Source organism: Acanthopagrus latus, chromosome 13 (assembly GCF_904848185.1).
Source record: "Acanthopagrus latus isolate v.2019 chromosome 13, fAcaLat1.1, whole genome shotgun sequence".
NCBI classification, from domain to species: Eukaryota; Metazoa; Chordata; class Actinopteri; order Spariformes; family Sparidae; genus Acanthopagrus; species Acanthopagrus latus.
The window spans coordinates 10,683,912-10,707,167 of record NC_051051.1 but is presented as its reverse complement, the minus strand read 5'-3'; the positions used below and the strand labels follow the sequence as shown (position 1 = coordinate 10,707,167).

Below are 23,256 nucleotides of genomic sequence, written 5' to 3'. Positions count from 1 at the left end.
GCAGAGAGACTTTGTCCAAACATTGAGAAAGCTAGCATGTCAACATATGACTTATTGACAGTGGGCTTCAATCAGAATATTTGGAAAGGCTGGAGTCATAATGTTAAAGAAGTTTGTCATTATAATTACTCACGGGATTTCCTTCCAAGCACACATGCGTACATGGACTCTCTTATGTTTTTGTGCTTTGGTTGTGAAGATTGTAGCTATTGACGCTCCTAATTTTTTAACGTGTCCTTCCCTCAAGTGTTCAAGTGGTTTTGTCTCAGGACAGCTCAAGAAAAGCACATACTTGTGTTTCCAGCACTTTCCAAGCAAAATACTGTTTTGCAACATATCGACGCTGAACTCTTGTTTTTTTGTTTTTTTTTCCCTCCCTCAGGTACAGTATTCTCTCTGGGAATGAGAGAATGACTTTTATGATGGAGCCAGATACAGGGGTGCTCAGTCTGTCTAACAAGAGGCGACAGGGCATGAAACTCTCGTATCAACTCAATGTGTCGGTGTCAGACGGAGTCTTCACCAACACTGCTCAGGTGAGACAACTTCCTCGCCAGTTGCGATTTAGTTCTGTCAACTGATTTGCTCTTTTATAACCCTTGTGGTGTTTATGTACAGCGAGCCGCGTGACCTTCTTTGGCAGCCACTCGCTTCAAATTTGTTCCACGCGTTCGCAGCTGTCCAACGCGACTGCCGTTTTCTCTACCACTGGCTGCTTTGCAGAGCACCTCTGCAGTTGGAGGTTAATGTGTGTTCGTGCCATATCGGATTTACTGTGAGGATGAGCTGCCAGCTGGAAAGAAATGTTCACATCTGTCTTTTAGCGGTAATTACAAGTGGGACTCCGATATCCCACATCTCTGATTGTCCACATTATGTGTCGTAGCAATAACATGTCGTGCAATTCTCATGCTCCTCTTCTCCCGACGCGACGAGAACACCACGTACCCCCACAGCAGTTTGTCAGAGACCAACGTGTTCGCAGCCGCATCAATCACCCTTTTGTCACAAGGCGGATGCTCTTACCGCCCGGCCATATGCCGCGTTGATGTTATCGTGTTTGACAAATCTGCCACTGTTAATTATTGTGACGGCATTAACGAAATGTCAGCAAACATGAGAATGATGATGGCGGGACGGCGATAATAACTATGATGGTGATCCCCAGGTGGTTGTACGCGTGCTGGGAGCGAACCTGTACAGCCCGGTGTTCAGCCAGAGGTTCTACCTGGCTGAAGTCCAAGAAAATGCCCCTCCAGGGTCAAAGGTCATTCAGGTCAGTTTGCCTTTTCACTACTCACTTTGAGACTTTTTCCTGCCGACTGTGGTGGACGCAGACCCCTGAGGTAAACTTTTTGTCAGATCTCACTGGGTGCCTTGTTTTCTCAGTGCAGTTCATCATGACTTTGTCAGTAGATTTGTTTCTGTTGTAATTAGTGCTTTTTAAAAATACCATTAGCGTCCTGGGGGAACTCAGTCAAAGGCCTAATCCCGTCTATGCAGTTTTAATAGATGGAGCTGTTTATTGAGGTCATGTTTGCCATGGTTCCTAATTTAAATATCGCACACTATCGGGGGGGTAGGGGCAATCTGTCAGACACAGATGCAGCCGACACAGATTAAAAAATGTCGAATGACTGTGGGTTATTTCAAATCATTTATATTCAGGTCAACATGACCCTGGTTGGTGCCACATATAAATATAACACAAATGATTTGAACTTATTATTTAAAACTAAATTATACCAGACTTAAAGGATGGTAATGGAATAAGCTTTGTCATTAAATGACATTAAATACATAACCAACTAGAAAGGGGACTCAGCAGAGCACATACCTCCGCCAATACCCCACAGTCCCCTTTTATTCAATCAAGTCTAATCTGATATTGAATACAGCTTGTTTAAATCTGCTAGATCCAGATTTTTATTAGGCTCTGCATTAAATGTTTTCACTCATAGGTACCAGGCATCATATTAAAGCGGAATTCTTCATCAAACATTATTCCCTGAGAAATGAATTTCAAAAAAACGAAAAACACCCTATCCTGCAATGTTAAAGAAAGTGACACACATGTCCTGGATCGGTCCATTTACCCAGATCTGCACCCAAAGTCAACAAACTCTGTTCTGTAGTTGTTCTGTAATCCTGCTGACAAACCAACCAAACTGCCAACAAACAGACACAGGTAAAAACATGATAACGTAGACAATTCTAGAAAATGGTTGTTGATTGTTGAGGCTCTTTCACAGGTTGTCAAATTTTGATGCATTGGGTTGGCCACCATCCCTAAAGAGTGGTGCTGAAGGACCTCATAATGACCAATCTGACATCATTTGCTGAATATCTGCCTGGACTTCCAGGTTCGGGCAACGGACGAGGACTCCGGCCTGTTTGGTCAGATCACCTATTCCTTCATCAACGACCTTGGGAAAACTCAATTCACCATCGATGCAGATGGAGTCATCACCACTCTTCAGAAATTAGACCGAGAAAATCCTCTCAACAAGGACATGGTGCTGACCGTTATGGCCCTGGATGGAGGAGGTAATGTTTCTGACCCTGACCAGGCTGGAAAAAAAAAAACATCTTTAAATCAGCTGATATAAGACTTCCTGTGCCCCTAAGTCAAACATTTAGCTAACATTAATGCATGAGTGGGCACTGTTTCTGGTTAATGTACTGTAGGTGTTAGATGATAGCTTAGGTATGATAAGATCCCACTCTCCTGAATATCTATGAATATTAAAGCATATTCACTTTACAGATGCATTACATCTTGCCATCCAGAACGAGAGCAGAATAAGCCATTTTTGTTTTTGAACTGCAGACACTCCATGAATCCAGGCATGTGTGTTTTTCTTCTGTTATTCTTTCAGGTCGTGCATCGTTTTGCACGGTGCGAGTGGTTCTTGCCGATGAGAACGACAACGCCCCTCGCTTCAGAGCTGTGGAGTACCGTATGAGCATTAAAGCGAACGTTGCCAAAGGTTCTCTGGTCACACAGATCCAAGCCACTGATCCTGATGCTGGGACCAACGGGAGGATCACCTACTCCCTCTACAGCGAGGCACGTCTGTCGCTGGTAGATGTGCTGGAGGTCAGTACATTCCGCTATTTAACTTCATGCAGTAGTCAACCGTAAAAAACATATTTTTGCACCACTGAGCTGTGGGTTTAGTTTTAATGGACCTGCCAACACCTTCTCTGCTCTCAGAAGCAAAAGTTTAACCGGATTAAAATCTTACATACATTCAATTAAGACATATTCTCAAATGAGCTCCCCCGCCGCTTTTCAGGGATTAAAAGCCATCTGTTAACAGTAACAGTTTTATCCATCAAATCAAAATGGTTGTCAAAATGGAAACACAATTAAATAACAGACAGATAAACAACTAAAATGACACTCGGTACAGCACATACTTCCACCAAAGCCCAAGAGGCCGCTATTGTATTCATTCATTGATTCCAGCGGCCCAAAACTACATAGTTCCCAGAAAAATTAACACAAATATTGAAAAATGCACAAATCTGTCACTCTGTCATTTTTCATCTAGTTGTTGTGTAGTCCTGCTGATAAAAACTAACCAACAAGCAAACAGGCATAGGTGAAAATATAACATCCTTCCCGCAGGTAACTATGACAGTTTTGAACAAATTTGAACTAAAAGCTGTAGTTTAAGGCAGGATTTTGCAGTTGTAGTTGGTTGAGTTGCAGCTATTTGTGATGATTTTTTAATGATTATTATGGATTAATGTATTCCCTATTTTCTCGACTTATCTATTGATTGATATCTATTAATAACATTTTTGTTGTCTAGAACAATGGTCCAAACCTTAACATTATTTTAGTAGAAGAAAAAAAAATGCATCTTGAACCATGGATTGCCAAATTTTGTATGCTTGTATCTACTGTTGGGCAATTTAACTTATATCAGCTGTAGCAGTGTAAAATGACAACAATAAAGTAATGGAGTAAATGTACTCAATCAATGATTTAAAGCTCATATAAGATGAATGAATGTTAAAAAATTAACAAATACATATAAATAGATAATAGGCGCATATAACATGTTGTCCACGCTCTTATTGTGGGAAAAAAGGACAAATCCTGTCCAGTTTAAGCCAGAGGCCAAAACATAAGAACCTGTTGGCTCAAACACAATCGAAGTCAGGCTGAGAGTCAAAGATCTAAGCTCTCTAAGTAGTATATCTGTCACTTGATGGCATTTAACTTGCAGGTGGAGCCAGACAGCGGTTGGATGATGACCAAAAGCACTGTGGACCACCTCCAGGGGACTGTGCTGTCCTTCTTTGTCAAAGCCACAGATTGCGGCTCTCCAGCCAAACACTCTCTAGTGTCCGCCTTCATCCATGTCGTCCCACCGGACGCATTTGTTCCTTCCTTCAGCCAGCCTCAGTACTCCTTCACCATTCCCGAGGACACACCGGTAGGAACGGCCTTGGGCTCTGTGTACATGGGCCCTGGACAGACCGCCTTCTTCAGCGTAGTCGGCGGGGAGACCTTCGACAGCAACCAGGGAGGGACGTTCCTGGTGGAGAGGGAATCAGGTCTGATCCGCCTGGTAAAGCCGCTGGACTACGAGGAGGTCAGCATCTTCCGCTTTAAGATCGCAGCAACGACAAGAAGAGACCTGATCGAGTCCGTCTCCACTGTTGACCTGGAGGTTAAGGTCTGTGATTTTAAACATAGATCCTGCTAACGTCATGTTTCTCACATTTGACGAGAAACATCGTAGTAACCTAGTTAGATGAAAATGTTTTCAATTGTATTGTGACATTGTTCGGTCAATTCAGTGAAGATTTGTCATTTCACAGATCCTAGACGTGAATGACAACAAGCCAGTGTTTGAGACGAATACCTATGTAGCCACGGTGATGGAGGGGATGCCGGCTGGGACAAGAGTGGTCCAAGTGCGGGCACTCGATCCAGACTGGGGCTCTAATGGGCAGGTATGTGACGGCTTAAGTACTTTGTTCTCTTTGACTTCTCCTACAAATGAGTCTGCTTGGTGTTTGTGCTGTTTTTCAGTTTGGATTCCTGCAGATATAAAACTACAGCTTTACTTACCTTTTTGGAGAGGGCTGAAACTCAAAGGCAGATTTTTGGAATGTTGGTAGTAAAGTCTAGATCTCTGTTTGGATTAGTGCTATGCAAATTCAGTTAACTTGATTTAACATGATAGTAACGGTGGTTTTAATTATTTCTTTTTCCACTGATTTTTTTTTTTTTTATAAATAGAATTAATCATTTTAAGGTAAAAAGAAAATTGTGAAAAATGCTCATCACACATTCCCAGAGCCCAGAGCAACGTCTTCACATTGCTTCCTTTGTCCAATCAAAAATCAAAAACCCAACGACTTTTCATGTACTATTATAAATGCCAAAGAAATGCTCCAAATGCTCACATTTAGGAAGCTGGAACTGGCAAAAATAGTTGTCAATTGATTATCTTTTGATCAATTAGTTACACCTCTATTTTTTAAACTGCAGGTGACCTACAGCCTCGGACCCCTGCTCACATACAACTTGGACTTGACAAAAGACCCCCGCTCCTTTGGCGGTTCCATCACTACGGGTTCCGTCTTTGCCATCGACAGTAAAACAGGCTGGATCACCACAGTGAGCCAGATGGACCACGAGACCTGCTCCAGCTACAGCTTCGAAGTGGTGGCCTCCGACCTTGGCGAGTTTCAGTCCCTGTCCTCCACCACGGTGGTGACCATCACCGTGTCGGACGTCAACGACAACCCGCCGCGGTTCGAGAGGGAGCTCTACCGGGGCGCGGTGAAGGAGAGCGATCCCCTCGGCGAGGTGGTGGCCGTCCTGAAGACCAGAGATCAAGACGGCACGGATCAGAACCGCCTCGTCAGCTTTTACATTACAGGTGAGGAGATGAAGAAAGCACCGACACAATGCCGCTCATCGCATTCTGCGCTGCAGCAATTGTCTCGACAAGGTTTTGTTGCATACAAATTATTCACTGATCTAATGAATGGGCTGCTATTATTAAAGGTCAAACTTAGAATTAGTTTGAACTCAAATGTCAAACGACTAATCTTTTTTTTTTTTTTTTACGTCTCCTTTTCATTTTGATATTACAAGGTATGCATATTAAAACAAAACATTTCAGGCGAAGGCTGAGAAACCTGTGTATTCACATTTTAATTTCTCAAATAAGACGTAAGAAAGGGAACAGACTCTAATTTAGATTAGTTTTCAGCGGGTCTAACTCACCTGGGAGCATCTGCTTTAAATGATTCATGTGAAACTGTGTGAAATTATTACAGTAGTTTGAATTTTACAGACTTCACTCCTTTTTTATGCGAGTGATAAAAGAAACACTGAGAGGGCCTCTCCACCAGAACACTGTCTGATAACCACAGAGGATGATGTATTTTGGCCTCCTCTCCTGGCATTTAAAAATACTGATTGGCCCTAATGGAGGCATTGTAATAAAAGGTCAAATTTTTAAACTTTTAAAGGCCAGCTTTGCTACACCACCAGCCCGCTTGAATACGATGATAGGTGTTTATTGATTGTGCCGAAAGGTTTGTGCATCATTGGTTTGTGCTTATGGAGGGGGTGGGCAGCTGACTCTTATTCATTCTTTGAATGAATACGACTTGCAGTTTGTTCACAAGTCTGTTTCAGTGCGTCTTCACGTCCGTCTTTGCTGTGTAGTGTCAGCGCTTATTGTCCTCTTGTGCGTTATCTTCAGGAGGAAACCCGCGGGGCGTGTTCGGCCTGGCCCAGGTGCAGGGAGAGTGGAAGGTTTATGTGAGCGGCCTGCTTGATCGTGAGCAGCAGGACTGGTATCTGCTCAACATCACGGCCAGCGATGGCCTGTACGTTGCCCGTACCGCTGTGGAGGTCACCGTCATGGATGCCAATGACAACAGCCCCATCTGCAACCAGGTCAGGGACATGATGGAATTGGGCTGAAAGGAAAACATGCAAAGCAAACAATCATAGAGCAGAGTGTGAGAGATGATTGTTCATTGTTTGTCCCCAAGCTGACTAGTTTCCTATTAGTGTGCTGTCTAAAAATACACAGCTGACTTGCATTTAATCCATCACAACTTTTTAGACTTTTCTGTTAAATGTTGTTGAGAGGTAAATGATTTATTCAGGTTTGGTCACAAATATGTTTAATGGAGTCCTAGTTTCATTTTCTTCAGTGTGTTAAATAGTGTCTTGTGCATGTAAAAGATATTGAAATGTAAAAGGGTCAAAGTTCACACCAACAGAGTCTCTTCTCTCTGCTCCTGAAACGACTCCTCAGTGGTCCCGCCTTCAGTTCTGTAACTTTTTGGCATCACACTACTTCATCCTGACACATATTTGCATGATTAATGCCTAGCAGCTAGTCTGGCGGGTTAAAATTGAATGAGCACAGCTGCTCTGCTGTTTGTCAGTCGGTGCTGGGTCAGGCGTGTGTGAGCTGACCAATCAGAGGCGACTGGTATCTGGGTTTCAGTGCTTCAGACAGAGGGGGAAATACAGTGCTGCAGCACTGGACAGTATAAGGAAACTGATGTGATTATTGAGCATTAGAGCATGTAATCCTATTCTAGCAGTATCCTGAAATTAAATTATGAACCTGAAATTGAGCAAAAATATGTTTCTTTTGAAATAAGGGAAATTAGTTTTGTGTTTTATCATCAAACATGTCATGCAAAAGCGGAAGGCAACATACAGCGACGTCACTGCGTGATCGCATGATTTTTGAATTGATGCCGAGTTACTACGTTTTCATTATACCTGATGACACTATCATACCGATGTGATTAATTAGTTACGGCCCCAGTACCCAGAGTGATGAACTTCCTCTCTGGTAATTTTAAGCGTGGCTTAGCTCAGAAAATTATTCTGGTGAATAATAGTACAAATTTGCACTCTGTATGTATGACTTGAGCCAGTATCTGGGGATATAGTATAACAGGATCTGTTCAGTTAATATTGATTCCGTGTTCTACAGTGTGTCAGAGTACAAACCCAGTGTCACTCAATTCAAACGAAATGTACTATATTTTCCAGGGAATGTACTTTAACTTGCATATGAACTGGTTTTTGTATGAAAAGACAAAAGCTGATGATCTGTGCTCTTTAAATAACAGAAGTGACGGAGCTGACACAAACACATCACATGAATCAGTGACCTTGGCTTGGGCTCATCCTACTGTTGGCATCAATAATCTGTCAGAATCTGATCTGCGAGAGGCAAATCAATGTGAAAGTGGAAGATAATTGGGCTGTCCACGCTTCTGGGGATTTTTTTCCTTTTCATTGACTCGTATTCAAAAATTCTTCGCCTTTTTACATAATTAGCTGAGAAACTTTCACTCTCCCTCTAAACTCTGACTAATTCTCTTTGAAATCAATCCTCCCTGTCTCCCGGTCCCACTCTTATATTCTTTCTGTTCTCTTCTCCGACGTGTCAGACCTGTGTAACTACAAAGTGATCGCTCCGGCGTGGAGACATTAAGATGGTCAGACAGCTGAATATAACCATGTTTTTTTGCCCATTTTCCTAATATTTTTTTCCCCATGAAGTGGATGTAGTATCATGAATAGTAGTCGTAGTAGTACCTGTTGTGAAGAGAAGCAATAGTGTTGTTATTCTGAGGGACATGGTTTCCTGACTTTTTAAAGTAAAGTCAGCTTTTAAAATTGACAGTGTTAGAAGCAGTTATGTCTGTAAAAGTACATGTACTACTTCCACTTGTTCTACTAGCCATGGTATTAGGTATGATAGAGGCTGTACAGGAAATATTAGTGTACACTGTAAAATTTGACAAAATTCTCAAAAAAGTTTAAAAGAGAAGACCTCACAATAATCAAGAAAACTAGGTTCCTAACTTGAAGTTGTTTTTGTCTTGTACAACTTAAATTTAGATTTATTCTGATCTTTTGTAAATTAAAGCCAACTTTTTTTAAATTTCACGGGAGACTTTAATATTTCTCTCTCTGTTGCCAGAGCAGTACCAATATTTCTAGCACTCATGCTATAAAGTATAGCTACTATTAGATACTACCAGTTCTAAGCAGCATTATCCAATATTTCAGTCGCAGTTGTTTGGTCATAGTTTTCTGACTATTTTTCCAGTTAATGGATTCATTGTTTGGTTTATAAAAATGCCCGAAAATAATGGAAAAATCTCATTTGTTCTCAATCACAATGTAATGGTGACCTGTTGGAAATGCAAAATCGAATGGCATAAAACAGAAAAGTTTCCAATCCTCACATCTGTGCTGGGAGCAAATAAAATTACTCAAAGCTGCACAAAAAATTATAATCCTTTGTGCTAACTTCCTGTCTGCTTATGCAGATCGCGTTCCCCCCTCCCACCTCTCGCCACATGAACGCACTGCCATGATCGCCGGACATAGCGGCAAACACGAGAATCCACAGGATCCACAGACAGGACCGCCTCTTTATGGAGTTCTCTGTCCTGGATGGATAAAGCTGGCGGTGTTGCCAGAAAATATATTTTCCATTTTACCGCATAAGCAGGGGGGAGGAGAGACATGGCTTACTGACCAAACGCAATGTAGAACTCTTTAAAAATCAATTTCAAAATCACTTACAGCAGCTTTAAACTATTAATAATCATAATAGTTGCAGATAAATTTACTGTCGATCAGTTCATCGGTTAAGTGACTTAGTGTTTCAGCTCTAAATATGATTAAATCATTCATGTCGCTCTGAAGGACACAGCAGTTGCAGTGGAGTCAGATACGCTGCACGATACTTGGGCATACTACAGTGGTTTTCCCATTGCGCTGCTCTGTACTGGATGATAGAGTGAGGTGAAGTTCATTTCTAGGGTCACTGGCAGGAGTTCAGGCAGGGTCAGCAAAGGGCACTTACCTCTGTTGCACTCATTCTTTCTGCTGTGATAATGGATGTAGCGGCCAAAAGTTAAATGTGCTTTTTGATATGTTGGACAGACGTGTGGTCTCACTTTGTGGTTGTATGTCTGTGTGTGTGTGTTTGTGGCGCAGGCCGTGTATAGCGCCTCTTTTCCTGAGGACATTCCCACTAACAAGGGCATTCTGACAGTGGGCGCAACAGATGCGGACTCAGGCTCCAGTGCCGAGATCCAATATTCCCTGTTTGGCATTGGGGTCGAAGATTTCTACATGGACGCAAACACTGGTACATTCAGTGACTATCTTTCCTATTTTGCGTGATCAAAACAGTATAGCCACCTCAGATTCGACATCTTTTTTTTCCCAGCCTCTTCTGTTTGTGTCTTTAGGTGAGCTGCGCACAGCCACCGCCATGGACCGAGAAATGACGCCCACCTACAAACTCATTGCCCAGGCAACTGATGGAGGCGGGCTATTCTGCCGCTCTGACATTTCTCTCAAAGTACTGGACGTGAATGACAATGCCCCCTCTTTCTCCTCTACTCATTACCTTGCTAGTGTGTATGAGAATGCCGCCCCCAAGGCGTTGCTTACCCGACTGCAGGCCAGCGACCCTGATGAAGGTAAGCTGTTATGTGATGGACAGGTAACAAATCAAGCAAGGATGATAATGAGCACTGGAAGCATTCAAAATGCTGACTTGTCCATGAAAAAACGTACCCTCCTGCAGCTGATTGAGACACATTACCACACATAATTGGTTCATGTAGCCTGCGTGTGGGCGTGATTTCTCATCCTGCTCTCTCCAGGCCTCAACCGCACAGTGGTCTACTCTCTGGCGGATTCAGTGGGCGGCTTCTTCTCCATCGACCCCATATCTGGGATGGTGATTCTGGAGAAGTCTCTGGACAGAGAGAGCCGAGATTCCTATCGCGTCCGCGTCCGGGCCACTGACCAGGCCGGACGACAGGGAGCACTGTCCTCGCAGGTTGGTGACACGCAGACTGTCTCAAAAAAAGATGACACTTCTTGAGCTGGAAATGAATTAAACATCACAAATGCACAACACTGAAATTTCACAGTCCTCACAGCATTTATATTTTAGATGATATAATTGTGGTTTTCTGAGTAATTAAATCGGGTGCAGTTAAATTACCTCAGGCTTTTAGCAATTAACATCAATTATCTCTCAAAACAATAGACCCTATTATGCAATTAAACCATTTGCCGCAATAGTGTAATTAAAATGCATGCGCTCGTATTAAATTGCTGATTAGTCGGCCGCAGTTCCATCCATCTGGTGTTCTCGTATTTCTGTCCACACACATGGATAAGAGGGGCCAATGAATAAAAAACATGCTGTTTACTGAGGAGATCAGATAGGGAACCAAGGAGATTTAATCAAGATAAGTCTTCATCAAAGTGTGCAGTGGGTGGGAAAAGATGGGGGAGGTGACAGACCACAGAGAGAGGATGCATGTCAATGCCAGGTGTAAACAGAGCCAGAGGCAGTGAAGAGAAGAGGAGGAAAAATACCCACAAGACAAGCTGAAACAGTGTTTGCTCTCTCATGCCCTCTGGGTTTCTCTCTCTTTTTTTTTAGGTGTTTTTGTTGCTTGCAGAACAAGTCAATGAAGCCATGAGCTCAAAAGTCACACTCAGGCAAAAAGTGAGGCCAGGGGTGGGTGATTTAAGTCTGTGCTAAGAGGTCCGGTGTCCATGGTGCTGAAACTGAACATGGCTGTTTGAAGCAATGGGTGCCATTACCACCGCAAATACAAGTGGGGGTAGTTGTAGCCATAATAGCAACAATAGCCGTGTTATTAGCAAAAATGAGTACCTCGCCCCTGGAAAGTTTGCACTTCTGTAAAATGGGCTGCTAACTATGCAATAAAAGGATATAAGCATTTTTTTTGGATTTTGGTGCTACATGACCTCAGCTGTGGTCTTCCCGTTTGCTCAAAAGGTTGAAACCCAGATTACACTAGGGCACATTGGACTAAAAAACACTCCTTCTGATGGGTGACATACTGGAAGACTGGCCGTGCTTTGTTTATTGAAACAGGAAACAATAAGGTGGCCAGCTGGTGACAAATACCGTCACATTAAATCTGAACAGTGCACTTGAATATGTTTTTGAAATATAGCTGTGAATTTAAACGATTCACTTTTTTTTTGCCTCCGTTTTCACATTACAGGAACAAGGGCTTTTAAAATAAGCCTCTTGCCCTATCAAAATAACAAGGTTATCTCTTTAAGTTTGTGGCATCATAGCTTTATTTTGAAGCGTGTGATCCAAAGCTTCCTCCAGAAATGCAAGAACAATGTGACAAAACTTGACTCAGATACCATCCAGCAAAAGCAGCCTTTATCGACTCGGTAAAGTAATTCTCTAACATTTATCTAGCCGCCGAGACCTTCTCTCTCAGGCTTTGGTGGATACTTTAACTGTTTTTTGGCCCCAGGCCACTGTCTTGTTAGTAAAACCTTCTACTTTTGCTCCCATTAACGTACATTGTCCTCGGCGCTGAAACTGAACTCTAAGGGCCTGGAGCGGAGCAGACAAATTAACAGCTAAGGCCTCTTGTTAACAGTCTCTTGTGTCTCCGTCAGGTGGATTTAACCATTCTGGTGCTGGACGTGAATGACAATGCTCCAGTCTTCCAGAGGAGGGACTATGCCGTCACCGTCCCTGAGGACGTTGCTGTGGGAACCGAGGTGCTGCGAGTGCTGGCGACAAGTGTCGACATCGGACCAAACGCTGAGATCACCTACCGCATCCGGTCAGGGAACGAGTTAAGAAAGTTCTCGATAGACAGAAACCTGGGTAAGCGCAGGTCCTTTGCACTGTGTTGTGTCGCATCATAATAATGAATTTATGCTGTTTGACTTCATACATGTGTGTGTTTTAGGCTCTATTTCGGTGGCTGATGATTTGGACTTCGAGGTGTGTAAAGATTACTACCTCACGGTTGAGGCCTGGGACAGCGGGAACCCTCCTCTCAGCACTGCTACCATGGTAACCATTGAACTCATGGACGTCAACGACAACGCTCCGGCCTTCAGTCAGGACATTTACAATGTTCTGGTCAGCGAGGACGCATCTATTGGGCAGTCGATTACAAGGGTAACATTCACTCTGAATTTGTTATCCACTTTTAAGTTATATCTGTACTTCTCATTCTTTTTTGTCTACTTTGGGTTTTTTATTGGAGTTTTCGTTTTTTCCTATAGTTTCCAATTTTATGTTGTCACCCGTGCCTGTGTTTTTTTTAAATTCATTTATTAGTTTGTTTGTTGGTTGGTTGGTTGTCAGCAGGATGAGACAAAACTTGGATGGAGGATGACATTCTCTTTAACTATCCCCTCCGGATATTTAACCCTAACCCATTTTTTGAAATATTGGTTCATTTCTAAGGGAATAATGCACGGATCATGATGAAAAAATAGGAGTAGTTAAGTTTCAGTGAATTTCCAGGATGGGCTTTGCTTGTGTCAGTTTAGTTTTATTGTATAAAATTGTTTACTTTATTATTTGTATTACTTAAGGGTGTTCTAGTCTAGTTATTAAATTCATATCAGATGGCTAGCATACTTTTTCACTCTTTGTTTTAGTTTTTGTTTAAGTTTTACCTGACTCTTGTAACCCAGCCTCATCTGTGTGCGATCTAGGTCTCAGCAGAAGACTTGGACAGCCAGGTGAATGGGCGAATCACCTACTCCATCCTGAAAGGTGACCGCAGCAACCAATTCTGGATTGACCCCGTGACGGGACTGCTCAAAGTCAATAAGCGGCTCGACAGAGAACTAGTAAGGATGCATCTTAAAGTACAATATCTCATAAACAATCAATAGTAATTTTCTGGTTCATGAGCGCAGCCAAGAAAAGAAAAACACAGAGTCCGCTCAAGGTCAGCGCACAATGAAGTGTCATATTATGCAGGCATAGCAGTGTTTACCGTATTGCCTAATACATACAGATGCTAATGCAGTCTCCTCACTCTGCAGGTATCCAGGTACTCTTTGTCAGTGCAGGCGTTCGACAGCGGCTCCCCCGCCATGTCCTCCACCGTCATCCTGAACATCGACGTGTCTGATGTCAACGACAACCCTCCTGTCTTCACCCCTCCCAACTCCACAGCCATCATGCAGGTAACAGTCCGTGCGTGTTAGTGTCGGCTTGTGTGCTTTTGTTATCGACTGCACACCTCGACCTTTCCTCTCTCTCTCGCTCTCTCTCTCTCTCGCTCTCTCTCTCTTTCTCCGTGCTTCCAGCTGAACCAGGCCGCCGGCACCACCCTTGTGCAGCTGTCAGTCAGCGATAAAGACTCCCCTAGGAATGGCCCGCCCTTTGAGTTTCGCATCGTGTCTGGAAATGACGGGAAATTCTTCACCCTGGACCAGACTGGAACTCTGAAGTCCAACCGTGTGTTTGACCCTAAAGCCCCCAGAGAGTTCACTCTTGAAATCCAGGTTGGGTGTTTTTTTTTTTTTTTTCACATATATTCTGGAGAAGTTGACCGACAAATACACTTTGTTTGCATGGCTACACACAGTCAGCATTAGGAGCTGCCCGTTCCTCACCATCAGCTGCTAAATCCGGCTATTAGAGCTTTTAAAAGTAGACTCACATAAACACATTTCTGTGATGGAAAAGCTATTAACTCCAGTAATATGGTGGCATAGAAGGAGGGTGTGTTAATATTAACTGCTTCTCTGTGGGGGACTCGGGCAGTCTGAGGAGCTGAGGTGAAAAAAGATGAAAAGGGCGCCAGATACATACGGTGAGTTTTTTTTCTCATGGAAAGGGCGCAGTATGTTTTCTCACACTTTGGGCCTCCACAGATGCACGTAAATGCATATTTGAGTCACTTTTGAGTGTTTTGTCATTGGCATTTAACAGAGCGCAAGAAAAAAAAAATCGAAATGTGATTTGTGATTTGGGCAAAACCTCATGAATTCTTCTGGAGTATAGTGTAATTTTAGATTTTCAGGCATCCAGCCGACCCGTGATGTAACTCTTTGTGATTTATTTGAATTGAACAGGGAGCAAGTTGCGATATACTGTAAAAGATGCCCTATTTTACAGGGTTGTTTGTTGTTCTGCTAGAGCGAGGGGCCCAAACTTTTAGAACCAAAACAGTGGGGCACAGGCCAAAAGCAAACTGATATTGTATTGTGTTGTTATGATACATAAAGAGAGTACGAGGATCCCTCGTTCCCTTAACTGATAGGCTTCATACCCAAAGTGTAACTCTGTCCACCATGCACAGTTCATTGGGATGTGATGTATTATAAGAGCATTTTTACTCAAAAAATATATTGTTTTCTGCTGTAAACACAAGATAAAATCAAACCTGTTGGTGGGCTGCTTGTTGGCACCAGTTTTTATTTTATTCATTTAAAGGCATTTTGCATTTTGTAACATGATGCATTTTGATGTATCTTTGCCCGTCTCTGAATATGACACCTTTGCGTCTCGACCGGGATATAGCAGTATTGAACTTGATCTTATTTTTTCCCCATGAGTCCAGCGGTGCTGCTTTAAGTCAGTACAGTTCTTTTCCAGATACATCACTATCCGTATTCTTTGTTTACTTGTACAGATGCCAAGAGAGTCAGCGTCTCATCTTATGACCTTGCTATGACCATCTTTGCATAATCATAAGTTGTACCCAAAATGGCAGATTCATTTTTTCTTACTTTACTTTTTACTATACTATATCTTTCTGTCTCTGTGTTTTGCTCTCCCAGGCCAGTGATTCTGGTAAGCCAAGTCTCTCCACCTCCTCCTGGATCTTTCTGAGGGTCATCGGGAACAGTCAGTACAAACCCTCCGTCTCGCCCTTGGAAATCTTCATCGTCATGGTAACCGACACCTTTGAGGGTGGCCCGATTGGTCGAATCTACGCGACCGACCGCGACCCCAATGACATGCTGTCATTTACTCAGAAGCTTCAGGCCAAGAGTATGTTCAGGATAAACAGACAGGATGGCAGCATAGTGGCTCTGCCGGGCCTGGAACCTGGCAGGTACACACTGACTACACCACACAAACGCACTCCCACGCACACGCGGGCTAAATGCTGGTTGATAAGGATTAACATTTTTTTGTGTCATTTCCTTGTCCTCTCTCAGATACCAGATGAATGCCACAGTGAGTGACGGACGCTTTGCTGTGATAGCTGACGTGTCAGTCCAGGTCGAACAGGTGACAGATGTACTCCTGCGCAGCGCCCTGACCTTACGATTCAGCTCCCTGTCTCCGGAGGACCTGCTCGGTCGCTACCTGAGCCAGATCAAAGTAATGTTACGGGGGCTCGCCGGCTGGAAATGGTCACCAGGACAACAAGATCCCCTCCACGTACTCAGCGTACAACCAGTGATGGGGACATCTGGCGTGGACCTGCTCCTGGTAATGGAGCGGCCAGAGGGCAGAGGACGGATGGGTGGCGGGTTCTACTCCAAGCAAGAGCTGTCTGCGAAACTGGGGGAAGCGGCAGAGAGGGGTCTGATTCGGGGCATTCTAGCCGGAGCGGTGGTGGTGAACAGCGCTTGTTCTGGGGAGCTGGAGTGTGGGGACAGGGTGTGTGAACAGATGCTGGTGATGGAGGGAAGCTCGCCTTTCACCTACAGCACCGAGAGGGTCAGTTTGGTGTCACCGAGGTTCAGCTCTACAGAGATCTGCACCTGCCCCGGTGAGCATACCGCACATATGCTCACACAAGCCCAGCCCACACTGTGTTTGCCCCTGATATTAGCTTTCACACCATAGTTGCTGGTCTTCCAGGGGTCCATATCAGTGTAACAAGCAGAAATATCAATAAGACTTTTAAAAATGCAGCATAATCCATGCATTAAAATGAGACAACAAATGAAAAAAACAACTCATAAATCAAGAAACTATAACCGTAACCCATGAGAGAAACAGGAACGAAAAATTGTCAAAAACATGGCTCCAAAATATAAACAAAAAGCAAACGAAAGCTACCAAAACTCATAAAACACAATATCATCTATGATAGATTGCTCAACTATATTTTTAAGTGGCCTCTTGATAGTAAATCTATTTTTAATCTGTTTGATGTAGTTGAGCAGCATGTTGCCAAATCTGTGAGCTCCTGTAGGGTCTGAATTTGTGGGTATATTTTTTTCCTTTAGACTGTTTTGTGATTGGTTGCTTTTTCTGACCATGTTATTGTGCTTTCTTGTGTTTTCATAAATCTCGTAAAATCAGTGTAATATTGGCTGTGTGAAGGAAAAACAGACAAATGAAGTGTGAAAAATGTGCAAACATTCATTGCAGAATGGAACGTATAAAAAATTGTTTGCATGGATGATGGATGATGAATGTATTATTTCCTAATGTTTTTGTACTTGTCCCTTGTCCAAACAGGAGGGACATGTCCCACTCCTGTGGAGCTTTGTGAGGGTCAGTCCTGTCCAGCAGACATGCAGTGTGTCCGCTCTGGTCCTACAGCGCCATCTGTCTGCCAGTGTCAGCCGGAGAGACTCGACGAGTGTGCAGGTATGATTTAATCCTTCCTTATGTTTGGGCGTATCTGATCGGGGTAGACAAGTAGATTCCATAAATTACGTGTCTTTTCCCCCATGAATTAAAGCCTTTCCTCTCGTATCTGACTTGTGTGTCTCATATTTTTTGTGACTTTGTAGGTCAAACCTCTCTGAGCTTCTCTGGAAACAGTTACATCAAGTACAGAGTGACAGAGAGTGGCCAGAGTGGGGAGATGAGGCTCGGCCTGAGGATCAGAACACTTCAGAGAAGAGGAGTGATTATGTTCACGCGTGTCAACCCTTGTACCATGCTCAAGGTTAACACACTCACATCCTATTTCAAAATATTCTCTGCAAAGGGAGTCCTGTATTTTAGTGGTTGCATCATTTTTCTTATTTCTGATTTTCCCTTTCCTCCCTCAGATCGAAGGGGGTCGACTCTGGTTCCAGTTGGACTGCGACAACACCCTCGGCATTATGGGTATCTCTGGCAGACCCATAAACGACGGACTCTGGCATGCTGTTGCCTTGGAGCTGACTAGGAACTACACCCTCCTGTCACTGGATGACAGCTATGTGGAGCGCCGCCGAGCAGCCCGAGCGCCTGTTCGCCTCTGGCCTCTGGCCCCGGATTCGTCTTTTTTCTTCGGGGCCCAAGTGAGGCCGCCAAGCGGGCAAGGCGAGAGGCCAAGCCCAGGGCCAGGGAGAAGCCAGGGGGGTCCTGGACTCGGGGACCGTGGAGGGAGAACCCCGCCGAGAGCCCAGGACGGCTTCCAGGGCTGCCTGGGCTCACTGATGCTGAACGGCAACGAGCTGCCACTCCAGAATAAGCGGAGCCGCTTCGCTGAGATAGCCGGGCTGAGCGAGGTCAAATTGGGCTGCGTGCTTTATCCGGATCCATGTGTCAGTCAGCCCTGCCTCAACGGAGCCATGTGCAGCAGCCTGCCCTCTGGAGGTCTGTTTAGATGCCAGTGTGGATGTATATGTGGGTGTGCAGTCATCGTGTTCTATAAACTACATGACATCATATGAAACAAAAACACTTGACTGTCAGTTTCAGCATTTTTTTTTTTTTGTCAATTTGCTTGTTTTTGCAGCAGTGACCACATATCGTATCCATTATACGTATTGTATGTATTTAGCCTTTAGCTTCCTCCAGTATTAAGTCAGTTACTCACAAATAAAACCACGTGTAATTCCCAAGATCTGATATTGATGTTATTCACTGATATTTATGATTATGCACATTGTTATTTGATGCATTCTGACTCTCTCTCCAACAGGCTTCGTGTGCAGTTGCAGCGCTGGCTTCACTGGGGGGCGCTGTGAAATTGAACTGACATCCTGCATGCCCAATCCCTGCCAGAACGGTGGGGAGTGTAAGCCTTTGGGCAGTGCATTCTTCTGTGGCTGTCCAAGGGGACTCGGGGGACTTATGTAAGATAAAATAGCCTGCCATCACACACACGCACTTTTAGACCTTAATTGCCGATCGTCCGACAGCTTGGTGAAGAGTATGCCCTGTGTACACAGCATCTACGCAATGTTAGGTTATTGATGGTTTAGAGACATTAACATCTGCAGACCCCCCCCCCCCCCCACACACACACACACACACACACACACACACATTTAGACACAAAGAGCATGAATTCTGGAGGCAAGAAACACAAATGCACTCATTCATTAGACCGCATTAGCACCACAGCGCCCACTGTGTTGTTTTAGTTGTTATTGTGCAAGATAAATTAGTGTTTCTAATTTAATTCAGTATAATTCTGGCTGAAAAGCCTATAATCATTCTCCAGCTTCCTTCTTAATTACAGCTCAGTAATTGCCTTTGAAATAACCTCCCTGCTCATGCGGCTGTTCAGCTGAGCCGCCACTAGAGAGCAGTTTCCCCTCAAAGTAAAACGTGGCTCTGCTTTTTTTTTTAAAAAATGTTTTTGACAAGAATTTTAAAATGCTTCTGATGAAGCTGGATTGATTTAACTCTGGCTTAGTGGTTCATAGTTTGTTCAAATTATTATCAGTTTATAATGAACACATAGACTGAGAAACACTGTGTTCTGCCACAGGGGAACAGCTGCTGATCAGAACTGTCTATGAAATTGTTCTCTCTGCAAATTGATAGAAAGTGATATTGAACTGAATAGAAATAAAGTATTGAGTATGAGCAGAAAATTACTTGAATAATTTAGCTTCAGAAGCTGAATCACAGACTTAGAGATACGATTAAAGTTTGACACAACTTACTGAGTGAATATCACAATCAGCTATACGTGCATGATGACTCTGTTATCGTTCGGAGCAGAACACTGCGGACCTATGCATGGGAGCTTCCTGCAATACTGTTTTTTCGTCTTACATCAAACCTCTCGTACAGTGTTTTGAAAAAATCCCATCAAGAGAAAAATAATTGAAAAGTGAAATACAAGCAATTTCTATCTCCCTCACAGCAGGGCGCCATGTTTGAAATGACAAGCCACGATGAGCACACGTGTGTGTGGAGTAAAACTACACGCGTGATGTTCTGCCATAATTTGTGTCTTTATTGAAGAGCATGTGCGTGTGAGAGTTTGTGTGTGTGTGTGTGTGTGTGTGTGTGTGTGTGTGTGTGTGTGTGTGTGTGTGTGTGTGTGTGTTTGTGTGTGTGTGTGTGTCTGTGTCTGTGTGTCTGCGCAATCAGGCAAATTTCTTTACATCAGAGCCATGTTAATGGGGATAACAGGGGGATCCGTGAAGATAATCTGTCAATTCAGAAGAGAAAAGAAAGGCCCTCTGAAATGATGATCTCCAAAGTGTTGATTCTCTTTTTCGTCTTTTAAACTCACTGTCACGCTTTCATCTCTCATTCTTCTCTTTTCGCTTTGATACAAATCAGCTCCATCACTCCCATGCATAGCAATGTATTTCTCATCTGCGCCCTTGCAGATGTGACGAGGATGTAAATGAGTGCGACCAGAGCGAGTGTGGAAACGGAGGAGAGTGTGTCAACACGTTCGGGTCCTTCTACTGTAACTGCTCGGAGGGGTATGAGGGTCAGTACTGCGACGATCTCGCGCCTGATGACCCGGGGGACGACACGCAGGTAAAGTGCGAGCAACACTCGAAACGGTTTTTTATCTTACAGAATTCACTCACGTATAATCCAAAAAAGCTAGCAGCCCCTCGTCCCCGGGTTTTTGTACAGTCAGCTTGCTCTTAATGGGACTTGGCGTACTCAGTGAGGCTATTGTGGATTTCGAGTGTGCGGTGGCCTCCTGGAAAGCTGTATTCACCAGCTCGGTATGTTTGTCTCTGCAGCAGATGAATGAAAGTGTGGTAATGGGCAAATCACAGTTTCCATTTGAAGTTGTCACGCTCTTGACTTTCATCGTGTGCTTCTATACCTTACATTGCAACTGCAAGCCCAATTAATGCTGCACATTGCGAGAGGGAAAGGCGGCTCCATTATTCCCTAGAAGACTGTAACCATGGTCGACAAAACCGCTTAGGCCGCCTTCGCAACCAGTCGATATGTTCGTGTTGTTTGTTCCTTTTAAGGACATTTGAGGGCATCTATTGCTGGATATAAAGCTGAATACATTTTTTTTTTATTTTTTTTATGGCACCTACCAGCTCTTTTAAAACAAGTATCCATGGAATTGATCATCTGTTTCTTACCACAAGCCTAGAAATGTGATCATTGTCATCTCTGCAGTCATGATTAGAAGCTGAGAGATGATGATGATGAAATGTCAGTAAGGTCATTAATCAAAAGCTGCAAATGAAACATACATAACACTGGTGGCCTTTTCAACCTGGGAGTTCTTCATTTACATTTATCTTCCTTTATTAGTCCCTTCTGAACTGTGCCTCAGAAACATGCATATTAACTATAGTTGTCATACAGCTGCCTGGAATCTGTACTAACGTCAGCCTGAGAGGGAAAAAGTCCACATTGTAGCTTGACTCCTTATTATCCAACATTGTCAGGAAGGGTTCCATCGTGCCAACACATGCATGAGTCCTTTGAGCAAGTTGGAAATACGTGAGTCCCTTTCAGGTTTTCACGATTCCTCTCTTCCCGTTGCCCAGGCGGAGCCCCTGTCTTACGTCGGACCCGGGGAGATAATTGGCATCGGGGTCCTTGCCTTCGTCATCATTCTCCTCCTCATACTCTTCATCGCCTTCAGGAAGAAAATCAAATTCAGGAAAGACTCAGATCCGGGCCCAGGGACTCAGAGTGTGATGGGCGTGTCAGCGATTTCCACAGAAACCAGCTACATGCTGCACAAGACCGGCATGGGGGCAGAGGGGATCGAGTTTAAAGCGGTGCGCGTGTCAGGTTCACCGGTCAACACGAGCACATACGGCGAGGTGGGAATGAGCACCGGAGGACCTCCTCAGGTTATGGTGCGACCGACTGCCCACTCACCTCTTCCAGGTGGACTCATAAACCCAGCCATGAGGGGTGGGGATGGCGACAAGACCACTTCCAGTGAGGGCAGTCAGGTATGCAAACGATTATAATTTATTTCCTATCTCCTGTTTCATAACACAACCATAAACTTTCAAAGCTGGATGACTTTGTAATGGCAGTTTATGAGTAATACCAGGAAAATAAGAAGAGAACTGGGGCAATATTAAAAAATTGAAATGTATATTAAAGTTGTATACTACTTACTAATAAAATGAAATGAAATAAAATATCAGGTCTTGTAACAAGTTTATATACCAATATCATTGTTGACATCAGCATATCTCCCAGCGCCTCGTTTTATTTGATGATGCTGTTCTTCTGTAACTCTATTTCTATTGCTTGAAAGAGAGCCAAGATGCTGGTACCTTATTACCTTTTTAACTTACAAACAGCCATGTCTTGTGTAAGGGGGCGTTTACTGTCCTCTGTGTACAACTGCAAAAAAAAAGTGCTTTCTATGGCTGGAAGTTAGACCGATAACATTGTTATATGGTGGAAAATATGGGATGGTGAAACTTTAGTAATAGTCCGATTATTACTTTTAAAAACCACAAGGTGCTGTCTGAAAATAAACCTAAAAGTCTGGAAAAAGTCAAGTTTGTTTAAAAAGCCACCATGTGTATAATTAGAACATTCATGATTTTAAAGGATAAGTTCACCAAAAAATGATTAAATTCAGCCATTATATCATGCAGATGGAGAAATCGTGGTGCGCAAAACTTTTCAGAGCTTCACAGCAAAACAGCGTTGCCACGTTCTCCTGATCAAGTGAAGTAGATGAGGATTTCAAACATAAAACATAAAAAAAAACAACAACTCAATAATGACATACAATGGCTTCATACAATAAATACTTATTGTCTTTTTAAATCAGTTTGGGATCTTAGGGCTTCCAAAAACTTGGCTTGCAGTGGGTGAACTTACCCTTTATCACTCTCCATAGTGGCATCAAAATGGCCCATGTTAACTCAGTCCCAATTTGGGGATGCTGAGATGTGTGGATTTATGGTAATGTATATACTACACCAATTTTCATTAGTTGAATTCAGTTATTCTAAAAAATAAAAACTTGTAATAAGTGTAATTTTAAAGATGCATCAAATATTTCTTGAGATTAAAGGTGCAATATGTAAGAATTATAGTTTAACCCTTTGAGGTTGACTAACTCGCCGGCGCGTCTATATCACGTGACCAATTTAAGATGACGTAGCAACAAGATAGAGATAGCGAGTTTTGAGAGTTGAGAGATTTATGCAATTTAGCATGCTTGGAGTGTATAGTTAGTGTGTTATGTAGTGTTTGGTGTAGTGTGTTTAGTGTGTAGTCTAGTTGGGTTTTTGATTAATGCTGAATGTGGGCTGCTGAATGTGGAGCAGGC

The 23,256-nt window shown here is 43.3% G+C and overlaps 1 protein-coding gene across 3 annotated transcripts in view; it reads left to right on the top strand.

Moving 5' to 3' along the window:
* The window catches only part of LOC119030939 (protocadherin Fat 3), a 78,477-nt gene that overhangs the window by 41,789 nt on the left and 13,432 nt on the right, over window positions 1–23,256 (top strand). For all 3 annotated transcript variants that reach the window (XM_037118929.1, XM_037118928.1, XM_037118930.1), the window contains exons 24-47: window positions 383–536; window positions 1,169–1,276; window positions 2,364–2,547; window positions 2,880–3,100; window positions 4,242–4,694; window positions 4,840–4,974; window positions 5,516–5,909; window positions 6,744–6,940; window positions 10,031–10,184; window positions 10,288–10,521; window positions 10,708–10,886; window positions 12,512–12,725; window positions 12,811–13,025; window positions 13,571–13,708; window positions 13,907–14,050; window positions 14,174–14,371; window positions 15,653–15,930; window positions 16,037–16,596; window positions 17,295–17,426; window positions 17,573–17,730; window positions 17,837–18,368; window positions 18,697–18,850; window positions 20,348–20,504; window positions 21,494–21,910. In XM_037118929.1, coding sequence (XP_036974824.1) covers window positions 383–536; window positions 1,169–1,276; window positions 2,364–2,547; window positions 2,880–3,100; window positions 4,242–4,694; window positions 4,840–4,974; window positions 5,516–5,909; window positions 6,744–6,940; window positions 10,031–10,184; window positions 10,288–10,521; window positions 10,708–10,886; window positions 12,512–12,725; window positions 12,811–13,025; window positions 13,571–13,708; window positions 13,907–14,050; window positions 14,174–14,371; window positions 15,653–15,930; window positions 16,037–16,596; window positions 17,295–17,426; window positions 17,573–17,730; window positions 17,837–18,368; window positions 18,697–18,850; window positions 20,348–20,504; window positions 21,494–21,910 — 5,710 coding nt within the window. The remainder of the gene's footprint in view (window positions 1–382; window positions 537–1,168; window positions 1,277–2,363; window positions 2,548–2,879; window positions 3,101–4,241; window positions 4,695–4,839; window positions 4,975–5,515; window positions 5,910–6,743; window positions 6,941–10,030; window positions 10,185–10,287; window positions 10,522–10,707; window positions 10,887–12,511; window positions 12,726–12,810; window positions 13,026–13,570; window positions 13,709–13,906; window positions 14,051–14,173; window positions 14,372–15,652; window positions 15,931–16,036; window positions 16,597–17,294; window positions 17,427–17,572; window positions 17,731–17,836; window positions 18,369–18,696; window positions 18,851–20,347; window positions 20,505–21,493; window positions 21,911–23,256) is intronic.